Source organism: Oncorhynchus masou, chromosome 20 (assembly GCF_036934945.1).
Source record: "Oncorhynchus masou masou isolate Uvic2021 chromosome 20, UVic_Omas_1.1, whole genome shotgun sequence".
In the NCBI taxonomy this organism is placed as follows: Eukaryota; Metazoa; Chordata; class Actinopteri; order Salmoniformes; family Salmonidae; genus Oncorhynchus; species Oncorhynchus masou.
Window position 1 is genome coordinate 28317541 of NC_088231.1, and position 12500 is coordinate 28330040.

Sequence of the window (12500 nt, forward strand, 5' to 3'; positions counted from 1 at the left end):
GGGTTTATTATGGATCTCTATCTACCAAGGCAGCAGCTACTCTTCCTGGGGTTTATTATGGATCTCTATCTACCAAGACAGCAGCTACTCTTCCTGGGCTTTATTATGGATCTCTATCTACCAAGGCAGCAGCTACTCTTCCTGGTGTTTATTATGGATCTCTATCTACCAAGGCAGCAGCTACTCTTCCTGGGGTTTATTATGGATCCCCATTAGTTCCTGGGGTTTATTATGGATCTCTATCTACCAAGGCAGCAGCTACTCTTCCTGGGGTTTATTATGGATCTCTATCTACCAAGACAGCAGCTACTCTTCCTGGGCTTTATTATGGATCTCTATCTACCAAGGCAGCAGCTACTCTTCCTGGGCTTTATTATGGATCTCTATCTACCAAGACAGCAGCTACTCTTCCTGGGGTTTATTATGGATCTCTATCTACCAAGGCAGCAGCTACTCTCCCTGGGCTTTATTATGGATCTCTATCTACCAAGACAGCAAGCTACTCTTCCTGGGGTTTATTATGGATCTCTATCTGCCAAGGCAGCAGCTACTCTTCCTGGGGTTTATTATGGATCTCTATCTACCAAGGCAGCAGCTACTCTTCCTGGGGTTTATTATGGATCTCTATCTACCAAGGCAGCAGCTACTCTTCCTGGGGTTTATTATGGATCTCTATCTACCAAGGCAGCAGCTACTCTTCCTGGGGTTTATTATGGATCTCTATCTACCAAGACAGCAGCTACTCTTCCTGGGGTTTATTATGGATCTCTATCTACCAAGACAGCAGCTACTCTTCCTGGGGTTTATTATGGATCTCTATCTACCAAGGCAGCAGCTACTCTTCCTGGGGTTTATTATGGATCTCTATCTACCAAGGCAGCAGCTACTCTTCCTGGGGTTTATTATGGATCTCTATCTACCAAGACAGCAGCTACTCTTCCTGGGGTTTATTATGGATCTCTATCTACCAAGGCAGCAGCTACTCTTCCTGGGGTTTATTATGGATCTCTATCTACCAAGGCAGCAGCTACTCTTCCTGGGGTTTATTATGGATCTCTATCTACCAAGGCAGCAGCTACTCTTCCTGGGGTTTATTATGGATCTCTATCTACCAAGGCAGCAGCTACTCTTCCTGGGGTTTATTATGGATCTCTATCTACCAAGACAGCAGCTACTCTTCCTGGGGTTTATTATGGATCTCTATCTACCAAGGCAGCAGCTACTCTTCCTGGGGTTTATTATGGATCTCTATCTGCCAAGGCAGCAGCTACTCTTCCTGGGGTTTATTATGGATCTCTATCTACCAAGACAGCAGCTACTCTTCCTGGGGTTTATTATGGATCTCTATATACCAAGGCAGCAGCTACTCTTCCTGGGGTTTATTATGGATCTCTATCTACCAAGGCAGCAGCTACTCTTCCTGGGGTTTATTATGGATCTCTATCTACCAAGGCAGCAGCTACTCTTCCTGGGGTTTATTATGGATCTCTATCTACCAAGACAGCAGCTACTCTTCCTGGGGTTTATTATGGATCTCTATCTACCAAGACAGCAGCTACTCTTCCTGGGGTTTATTATGGATCTCTATCTACCAAGGCAGCAGCTACTCTTCCTGGGGTTTATTATGGATCTCTATCTACCAAGGCAGCAGCTACTCTTCCTGGGGTTTATTATGGATCTCTATCTACCAAGACAGCAGCTACTCTTCCTGGGGTTTATTATGGATCTCTATCTACCAAGGCAGCAGCTACTCTTCCTGGGGTTTATTATGGATCTCTATCTACCAAGACAGCAGCTACTCTTCCTGGGGTTTATTATGGATCTCTATCTGCCAAGGCAGCAGCTACTCTTCCTGGGGTTTATTATGGATCTCTATCTACCAAGACAGCAGCTACTCTTCCTTGGGTTTATTATGGATCTCTATCTACCAAGACAGCAGCTACTCTTCCTGGGGTTTATTATGGATCTATATCTACCAAGGCAGCAGCTACTCTTCCTGGGGTTTATTATGGATCTCTATCTACCAAGGCAGCAGCTACTCTTCCTGGGGTTTATTATGGATCTCTATCTACCAAGACAGCAGCTACTCTTCCTGGGCTTTATTATGGATCTCTATCTACCAAGGCAGCAGCTACTCTTCCTGGTGTTTATTATGGATCTCTATCTACCAAGGCAGCAGCTACTCTTCCTGGGGTTTATTATGGATCTCTATCTACCAAGGCAGCAGCTACTCTTCCTGGGGTTTATTATGGATCTCTATCTACCAAGGCAGCAGCTACTCTTCCTGGGGTTTATTATGGATCCCCATTAGTTCCTGGGGTTTATTATGGATCTCTATCTACCAAGGCAGCAGCTACTCTTCCTGGGGTTTATTATGGATCTCTATCTACCAAGACAGCAGCTACTCTTCCTGGGCTTTATTATGGATCTCTATCTACCAAGGCAGCAGCTACTCTTCCTGGGCTTTATTATGGATCTCTATCTACCAAGACAGCAGCTACTCTTCCTGGGGTTTATTATGGATCTCTATCTACCAAGGCAGCAGCTACTCTCCCTGGGCTTTATTATGGATCTCTATCTACCAAGACAGCAAGCTACTCTTCCTGGGGTTTATTATGGATCTCTATCTGCCAAGGCAGCAGCTACTCTTCCTGGGGTTTATTATGGATCTCTATCTACCAAGGCAGCAGCTACTCTTCCTGGGGTTTATTATGGATCTCTATCTACCAAGGCAGCAGCTACTCTTCCTGGGGTTTATTATGGATCTCTATCTACCAAGGCAGCAGCTACTCTTCCTGGGGTTTATTATGGATCTATATCTACCAAGGCAGCAGCTACTCTTCCTGGGGTTTATTATGGATCTCTATCTACCAAGGCAGCAGCTACTCTTCCTGGGGTTTATTATGGATCTCTATATACCAAGGCAGCAGCTACTCTTCCTGGGGTTTATTATGGATCTATATCTACCAAGGCAGCAGCTACTCTTCCTGGGGTTTATTATGGATCTCTATCTACCAAGACAGCAGCTACTCTTCCTGGGGTTTATTATGGATCTCTATCTACCAAGGCAGCAGCTACTCTTCCTGGGGTTTATTATGGATCTATATCTACCAAGGCAGCAGCTACTCTTCCTGGGGTTTATTATGGATCTCTATCTACCAAGGCAGCAGCTACACTTCCTGGGGTTTATTATGGATCTCTATCTACCAAGGCAGCAGCTACTCTTCCTGGGGTTTATTATGGATCTATATCTACCAAGGCAGCAGCTACTCTTCCCGGGGTTTATTATGGATCCCCATTAGTTCCTGGGGTTTATTATGGATCTCTATCTACCAAGGCAGCAGCTACTCTTCCTGGGGTTTATTATGGATCCCCATTAGTTCCTGGGGTTTATTATGGATCTCTATCTACCAAGGCAGCAGCTACTCTTCCTGGGGTTTATTATGGATCTCTATCTACCAAGGCAGCAGCTACTCTTCCTGGGGTTTATTTTGGATCTCTATCTACCAAGGCAGCAGCTACTCTTCCTGGGGTTTATTATGGATCTCTATCTACCAAGGCAGCAGCTACTCTTCCTGGGGTTTATTATGGATCTCTATCTACCAAGACAGCAGCTACTCTTCCTGGGGTTTATTATGGATCTCTATCTACCAAGGCAGCAGCTACTCTTCCTGGGGTTTATTATGGATCTCTATCTACCAAGACAGCAGCTACTCTTCCTGGGGTTGATTATGGATCTCTATCTACCAAGGCAGCAGCTACTCTTCCTGGGGTTGATTATGAGAAGAGATGCAGTCAATCTCTCCTCCACTTTGAGCCAGGAGAGATTGACATGCATATTATTAATGTTAGCTCTCTGTGTACATCCAAGGGCCAGTCGTGCTGCCCTGTTCTGAACCGGTCGTGCTGCCCTGTTCTGAGCCGGCCGTGCTGCCCTGTTCTGAGCCGGCCGTGCTGCCCTGTTCTGAACCAGCCGTGTTGCCCTGTTCTGAACCGGCCGTGCTGCCCTGTTCTGAACCAGCCGTGCTGCCTTGCTCTGAACCAGCCGTGCTGCCCTGTTCTGAACCGGCCGTGCTGCCCTGTTCTGAACCAGCCGTGCTGCCCTGTTCTGAACCAGCCGTGCTGCCCTGATCTGAACCAGCCGTGCTGCCCTGTTCTGAACCAGCCGTGCTGCCCTGTTCTGATCCAGCCGTGCTGCCCTGTTCTGATCCAGCCGTGCTGCCCTGTTCTGAACCAGCCGTGCTGCCCTGTTCTGATCCAGCCGTGCTGCCCTGTTCTGAACCAGCCGTGCTGCCCTGTTCTGAACCAGCCGTGCTGCCCTGTTCTGAACCAGCCGTGCTGCCCTGTTCTGAACCAGCCGTGCTGCCTTGCTCTGAACCAGTCGTGCTGCCCTGTTCTGAACCAGCCGTGCTGCCCTGTTCTGAACCAGCCGTGCTGCCCTGTTCTGAACCAGCCGTGCTGCCCTGCTCTGAACCAGCCGTGCTGCCCTGCTCTGAGACAATTGCAAAGTCCTTTTTTGTGACACCTGACCACACGACTGAATAGTTTTCCAGGTGTGACAAAACTAGGGCCTGCAGGACCTGCATTGATGATAGTGTTGTTAAGAAGAAAAGAAACAAGGGCCTGTAGGACCTGCCTTGTTGACAGTGTTGTTAAGAAGGTAGAAACTAGGGCCTGTAGGACCTGCATTGTTGATAGTGTTGTTAAGAAGGTAGAAACTAGGGCCTGTAGGACCTGCCTTGTTGATAGTGCTGTTACGAAGGTAGAAACTAGGGCCTGTAGGACCTGCCTTGTTGATAGTGCTGTTAAGAAGGTAGAAACTAGGGCTTGTAGGACCTGCCTTGTTGCTAGTGTTGTTAAGAAGGTAGAAACTAGGGCTTGTAGGACCTGCCTTGTTGCTAGTGTTGTTAAGAAGGTAGAAACTAGAGCTTGTAGGACCTGCCTTGTTGCTAGTGTTGTTAAGATGGTAGAAACTAGGGCTTGTCGGACCTGCCTTGTTGCTAGTGCTGTAAGCTGAAAATATATTGTACATTTGTTTACTGTAAAAAAAAAACATTGTATCTGTTCAAACACGATTTAACGGGCTGATTGCTGTTTGAGCCAGTAAAGGGGGCAGAGGAATGACTACCTTCCCTCCAGGCCTGAGGGAACACCCTTTCCTATAGCCTTAGGTTGAACAGATGGCCAATAGGAGTGGCAATATCGTCCGCTATATTATCCTAATTAATTATGACTAATTATCAGTCATTTTCCATCCAAGTGATCAGACCCAGGTGGCTTGTCGTTGTTGTATAGACAACAATGAGTGGTGTGTGCATGCGTTTGTGTTACTCACAGGTGAGAGAGCGAGGCCAGGTCTTTGAAAGCTCCCTCCGGTATCACAGATATGTCGTTTCCATGGAGAGACCTACAGTCACACAACAACAGGTTACCATGGGGACCTACAGACACACAACAACAGGTTACCATGGGGACCTACAGACACGCAACAACAGGTTACCATGGGGACCTACAGACACACAACCACAGGTTACCATGGGGACCTACAGACATGCAAAAACAGGTTACCATGGGGACCTACAGACACACAACAACAGGTTACCATGGGGACCTACAGACACACAACAACAGGTTACTGTAGACACCTACAGACATGCAACAACAGGTTACCATGGGGACCTACAGACACACAACAACAGGTTACTATGGGGGCCTACAGACACACAACAACAGGTTACTGTAGACACCTACAGACACGCAACAACAGGTTACCATGGGGACGTACAGACACGCAACAACAGGTTACCATGGGAACCTACAGACACACAACATCAGGTTACCATGGGGGCCTACAGACAGACAACAACATGTTACTATGGGGACCTACAGACACACAACATCAGGTTAACCATGGAGACATACAGACACGAAATAACCGGTACCATGGAGACATACAGACACGAAACAACAAGTTACCATGGAGACCTACAAACACAAAACAACGGGTTACCACGGCGACATACAGACACACAACGACAGGTCATCTAGTTCCATAGATACCACGGATACTCACAGTAACCGTAGAGACTTGAGTCCATCGAAGGCCCTGACTGGTACGCATCTCAAACGGTTGTAGCTCAGGATTCTACACACACACAGAGACACGTTAAAACACACTACAGACCGCCTTGGTACAATGTTGAAGGTGAGAAACCATCTGAAACACAAAACATCGAGGTCCACACCGAGTGTTCAAAACATTAGGAACACCTTCCTAATATTGTGTGGGCCCCCTCCTGTTTGTCCTCAGAACAGACTCGATTCGTCGGGGCAGGGACTCTACAAGGTGTTGAAAGCGTCCCACAGGGATGCTGGCCCGTGTTGGCTCCAACGCTTCCCACAAGTTGTGTCAAAGTTGGCTGGATGTCCTTTGGGTGGTGGACCATTCTTCGATACACAGAGGAAACTGTTGAGCTTTAAAAACCCTGCAGCATTGCAGTTCTTGAATCAAACAGCTAGGCCTGGCAGCTACTACCATACCCCCCCTATGAAAAATCCTTCTTTAACTTGTCTCCTCCCCTTCATCTACACTGATTGAAGTGGATTTAACAGGTGACATCAATAAGGGATCATAGCTTTCACCTGGACTCACCTGGTCAGTCTATACTCTCAGGTACTGTAATTGATCATATCTTTCACCTGGACAGTCTATATTCTCAGGTACTGTAATTGATCATATCTATCACCTGGATTCACCTGGTCAGTCTATATTCTCAGGTACTGTAATTGATCATATCTTTCACCTGGACAGTCTATATTCTCAGGTACTGTAATTGATCATATCTATCACCTGGATTCACCTGGTCAGTCTATAGTCTCAGGTACTGTAATTGATCATATCTTTCACCTGGACAGTCTATATTCTCAGGTACTGTAATTGATCATATCGATCACCTGGTCAGTCTATACTCTCAGGTACTGTAATTGATCATATCTATCACCTGGTCAGTCTATATTCTCAGGTACTGTAATTGATCATATCTTTCACCTGGTCAGTCTATACTCTCAGGTACTGTAATTGATCATATCTTTCACCTGGTCAGTCTATAGTCTCAGGTAATGTAATTGATCATATCTTTCACCTGGTCAGTCTATATTCTCAGGTACTGTAATTGATCATATCTATCACCTGGATTCACCTGGTCAGTCTATATTCTCAGGTACTGTAATTGATCATATCTATAAACTGGTCAGTCTATATTCTCAGGTACTGTAATTGATCATATCTATAACCTGGTCAGTCTATACTCTCAGGTACTGTAATTGATCATATCTTTAACCTGGTCAGTCTATATTCTCAGGTACTGTAATTGATCATATCTTTCACCTGGTCAGTCTATATTCTCAGGTACTGTAATTGATCATATCTTTCACCTGGTCAGTCTATATTCTCAGGTACTGTAATTGATCATATCTTTCACCTGGTCAGTCTATATTCTCAGGTACTGTAATTGATCATATCTATCACCTGGATTCACCTGGTCAGTCTATAGTCTCAGGTACTGTAATTGATCATATCTATAACCTGGATTCACCTGGTCAGTCTATATTCTCAGGTACTGTAATTGATCATATCTTTCACCTGTTCAGTCTATATTCTCAGGTACTGTAATTGATCATATCTATCACCTGGTCAGTCTAAAATCTCAGGTACTGTAATTGATCATATCTTTCACCTGGATTCACCTGGTCAGTCTATATTCTCAGGTACTGTAATTGATCATATCTTTCCCCTGGTCAGTCTATAGTCTCAGGTACTGTAATTGATCATATCTATCACCTGGTCAGTCTATATTCTCAGGTACTGTAATTGATCATATCTATCACCTGGTCAGTCTAAAATCTCAGGTACTGTAATTGATCATATCTTTCACCTGGATTCACCTGGTCAGTCTATATTCTCAGGTACTGTAATTGATCATATCTTTCCCCTGGTCAGTCTATAGTCTCAGGTACTGTAATTGATCATATCTATCACCTGGTCAGTCTATATTCTCAGGTACTGTAATTGATCATATCTTTCCCCTTGTCAGTCTATAGTCTCAGGTACTGTAATTGATCATATCTATCACCTGGTCAGTCTATAGTCTCAGGTACTGTAATTGATCATATCTATCACCTGGTCAGTCTATATTCTCAGGTACTGTAATTGATCATATCTATCACCTGGTCAGTCTATATTCTCAGGTACTGTAATTGATCATATCTATAACCTGGTCAGTCTATATTCTCAGGTATTGTAATTGATCATATCTATCACCTGGATTCACCTGGTCAGTCTATATTCTCAGGTACTGTAATTGATCATATCTATCACCTGGTCAGTCTATAGTCTCAGGTACTGTAATTGATCATATCTATCACCTGGTCAGTCTATATTCTCAGGTACTGAAATTGATCATATCTATCACCTGGTCAGTCTATATTCTCAGGTACTGTAATTGATCATATCTATCACCTGGATTCACCTGGTCAGTCTATATTCTCAGGTACTGTAATTGATCATATCTATCACCTGGTCAGTCTATATTCTCAGGTACTGTAATTGATCATATCTTTCACCTGGTCAGTCTATATTCTCAGGTACTGTAATTGATCATATCTATCACCTGGATTCACCTGGTCAGTCTATATTCTCAGGTACTGTAATTGATCATATCTATCACCTGGTCAGTCTATATTCTCAGGTACTGTAATTGATCATATCTTTCACCTGGTCAGTCTATATTCTCAGGTACTGTAATTGATCATATTTATAACCTGGTCAGTCTATACTCTCAGGTACTGTAATTGATCATATCTTTCACCTGGTCAGTCTATATTCTCAGGTACTGTAATTGATCATATCTTTCACCTGGTCAGTCTATATTCTCAGGTACTGTAATTGATCATATCTTTCACCTGGTCAGTCTATATTCTCAGGTACTGTAATTGATCATATCTTTCACCTGGACAGTCTATATTCTCAGGTACTGTAATTGATCATATCTATTACCTGGTCAGTCTATATTCTCAGGTACTGTAATTGATCATATCTATAACCTGGATTCACCTGGTCAGTCTATATTCTCAGGTACTGTAATTGATCATATCTATCACCTGGTCAGTCTATATTCTCAGGTACTGTAATTGATCATATCTATCACCTGGTCAGTCTATATTCTCAGGTACTGTAATTGATCATATCTATCACCTGGTCAGTCTATATTCTCAGGTACTGTAATTGATCATATCTATCACCTGGTCAGTCCATATTCTCAGGTACTGTAATTGATCATATCTATCACCTGGTCAGTCTATATTCTCAGGTACTGTAATTGATCATATCTATCACCTGGTCAGTCTATATTCTCAGGTACTGTAATTGATCATATCTATCACCTGGTCAGTCTATATTCTCAGGTACTGTAATTGATCATATCTATCACCTGGTCAGTCTATATTCTCAGGTACTGTAATTGATCATATCTATCACCTGGTCAGTCCATATTCTCAGGTACTGTAATTGATCATATCTATCACCTGGTCAGTCTATATTCTCAGGTACTGTAATTGATCATATCTATCACCTGGATTCACCTGGTCAGTCTATATTCTCAGGTACTGTAATTGATCATATCTATCACCTGGTCAGTCTATATTCTCAGGTACTGTAATTGATCATATCTTTCACCTGGTCAGTCTATAGTCTCAGGTACTGTAATTGATCATATATTTAACCTGGTCAGTCCATATTCTCAGGTACTGTAATTGATCATATCTATCACCTGGTCAGTCTATAGTCTCAGGTACTGTAATTGATCATATCTATCACCTGGTCAGTCTATATTTTGATTCCCATTCAAAATCCTATGTTCACTAACCCCTAACCCTAACCCCTAACCCTAGCTCCTAACTCATAACCCTAGCTCCTACCCCTAACTCCTAACCCTAACTCCTAAACCCTAACCCCTAACCCTAACTCCTAACTCCTAATCCTAACTCCTAACCCTAACTCCTAACCCTAACTCCTAACCCTAACTCCTAACTCCTAATCCTAACTCCTAACCCTAACTCCTACCCCTAACTCCTAACCCTAACTCCTACCCCCTAACCCTAACTCCTAACCCTAACTCCTAACCCTAACTCCTAACTCCTAATCCTAACTCCTACCCCTAACTCCTAATCCTAACTCCTAACCCTAACTCCTAACTCCTAACCCTAACTCCTAACCCTAACTCCTAACCCTAACTCCTAAACCCTAACTCCTAAACCCTAACTCCTACCCCCTAACCCTAACTCCTACCCCCTAACCCTAACTCCTAACCCTAACTCCTAACTCCTAACCCTAACTCCTACCCCCTAACCCTAACTCCTAACCCTAACTCCTAACTCCTAACCCTAACTCCTAACCCTAACTCCTAACCCTAACTCCTAACCCTAACCCTAACTCCTAACCCTAACTCCTAACTCCTAACCCTAACTCCTAACCCTAACTCCTAACCCTAACTCCTAACCCCTAACCCTAACTCCTAACCCCTAACTCCTAACCCTAACTCCTAACCCTAACTCCTAACCCTAACTCCTACCCCCTAACCCTAACTCCTAACCCTAGCCCCTAACTCCTAACCCTAACTCCTAACCCTAACTCCTAACTCCTAACCCTAACTCCTAACCCTAACTCCTACCCCTAACTCCTAACCCTAACTCCTAAACCCTAACCCTAACTCCTAACCCTAACTCCTAACTCCTAACCCTAACTCCTAATCCTAACTCCTAACCCTAACTCCTAACTCCTAACCCTAACTCCTAAACCCTAACTCCTAACCCCTAACCCTAACTCCTAACCCTAACTCCTAACCCTAACTCCTAACCCTAACCCTAACTCCTAACCCCTAACCCTAACTCCTAACCCTAACTCCTAACTCCTAACCCTAACTCCTAACCCTAACTCCTAACCCTAACCCTAACTCCTAACCCCTAACCCTAACTCCTAACCCTAACCCTAACTCCTAACCCTAACTCCTAACCCTAACTCCTAACCCTAACTCCTAACCCTAACTCCTAACCCTAACTCCTAACCCTAACCCCTAACTCCTAACTCCTAACCCCTAACCCTAACTCCTAACTCTAACTCCTAACTCCTAACCCTAACTCCTAACCCTAACCCCTAACTCCTAACCCTAACTCCTAAACCCTAACCCTAACTCCTAACTCTAACTCCTAACTCCTAACCCTAACTCCTAACCCTAACTCCTAAACCTAACTCCTAACCCTAACTCCTAACCCTAACTCCTAACCCTAACCCTAACTCCTAACCCTAACTCCTAACCCCTAACCCTAACTCCTAACTCCTAACCCTAACTCCTAACCCTAACTCCTAACTCCTAACCCTAACTCCTAACCCTAACTCCTAACTCCTAACCCTAACTCCTAACCCTAACTCCTAACCCTAACTCCAACTCCTAACCCTAACTCCTAACTCCTAACCCTAACTCCTAACTCTAACTCCTAACCCTAACTCCTAACTCCTAACCCTAATTCCTAATCCTAACTCCTAACCCTAACTCCTAACTCCAACTCCTAACCCTAACTCCTAACTCCTAACCCTAACCCCTAACTCCTAACCCTAACTCCTAACTCTAACTCCTAACCCTAACTCCTAACTCCTAACCCTAATTCCTAATTCCTAATCCTAACTCCTAACCCTAACTCCTAACTCCTAACCCTAACCCCTAACTCCTAACCCTAACCCCTAACTCCTAACCCCAACTCCTAACCCTAACTCCTAACCCTAACTCCTAACTCCTAACCCTAACTCCTAACTCTAACTCCTAACCCTAACTCCTAACTCCTAACCCTAATTCCTAATTCCTAATCCTAACTCCTAACCCCAACTCCTAACCCTAACTCCTAACCCTAACTCCTAACTCTAACTCCTAACCCTAACTCCTAACTCCTAACCCTAATTCCTAATTCCTAACCCTAACTCCTAAACCCCCTCCTCACGAGGATAGTAAACCCCCTCCTCCTCCCCCCCCTGACCCTTCTGGTCCTCAGGAGGATAGTGACCCCCCCCACCACCCCCTGATCCTTCTGGTCCTCAGGAGGATAGTGACCCCCCCCCACCACCCCCTGACCCTTCTGGTCCTCAGGAGGATAGTGACCCCCCCCACCACCCCCCCCTGATCCTTCTGGTCCTCAGGAGGATAGTGACCCCCACCACCCCCCCTGATCCTTCTGGTCCTCAGGAGGATAGTGACCCCCCCCCACCACCCCCCCTGACCCTTCTGGTCCTCAGGAGGATAGTGACCCCCCCCCCCCCCCCCCCCTGACCCTTCTGGTCCTCAGGAGGATAGTGACCCCCCACCACCCCCCCCCTGACCCTTCTGGTCCTCAGGAGGATAGTGACCGCCCCCCCCCCCCTGACCCTTCTGGTCCTCAGGAGGATAGTGACCCCC

At 45.0% G+C, this 12500-nt stretch overlaps 1 protein-coding gene across 1 annotated transcript in view; it reads right to left on the reverse strand.

Moving 5' to 3' along the window:
• LOC135507226 (slit homolog 2 protein-like) overlaps positions 1-12500 on the reverse strand; it is a 640120-nt gene that overhangs the window by 65982 nt on the left and 561638 nt on the right. Inside the window, 2 exon segments of the mRNA XM_064926820.1 lie at positions 5336-5407; positions 6074-6145. Coding sequence (XP_064782892.1) covers positions 5336-5407; positions 6074-6145 — 144 coding nt within the window.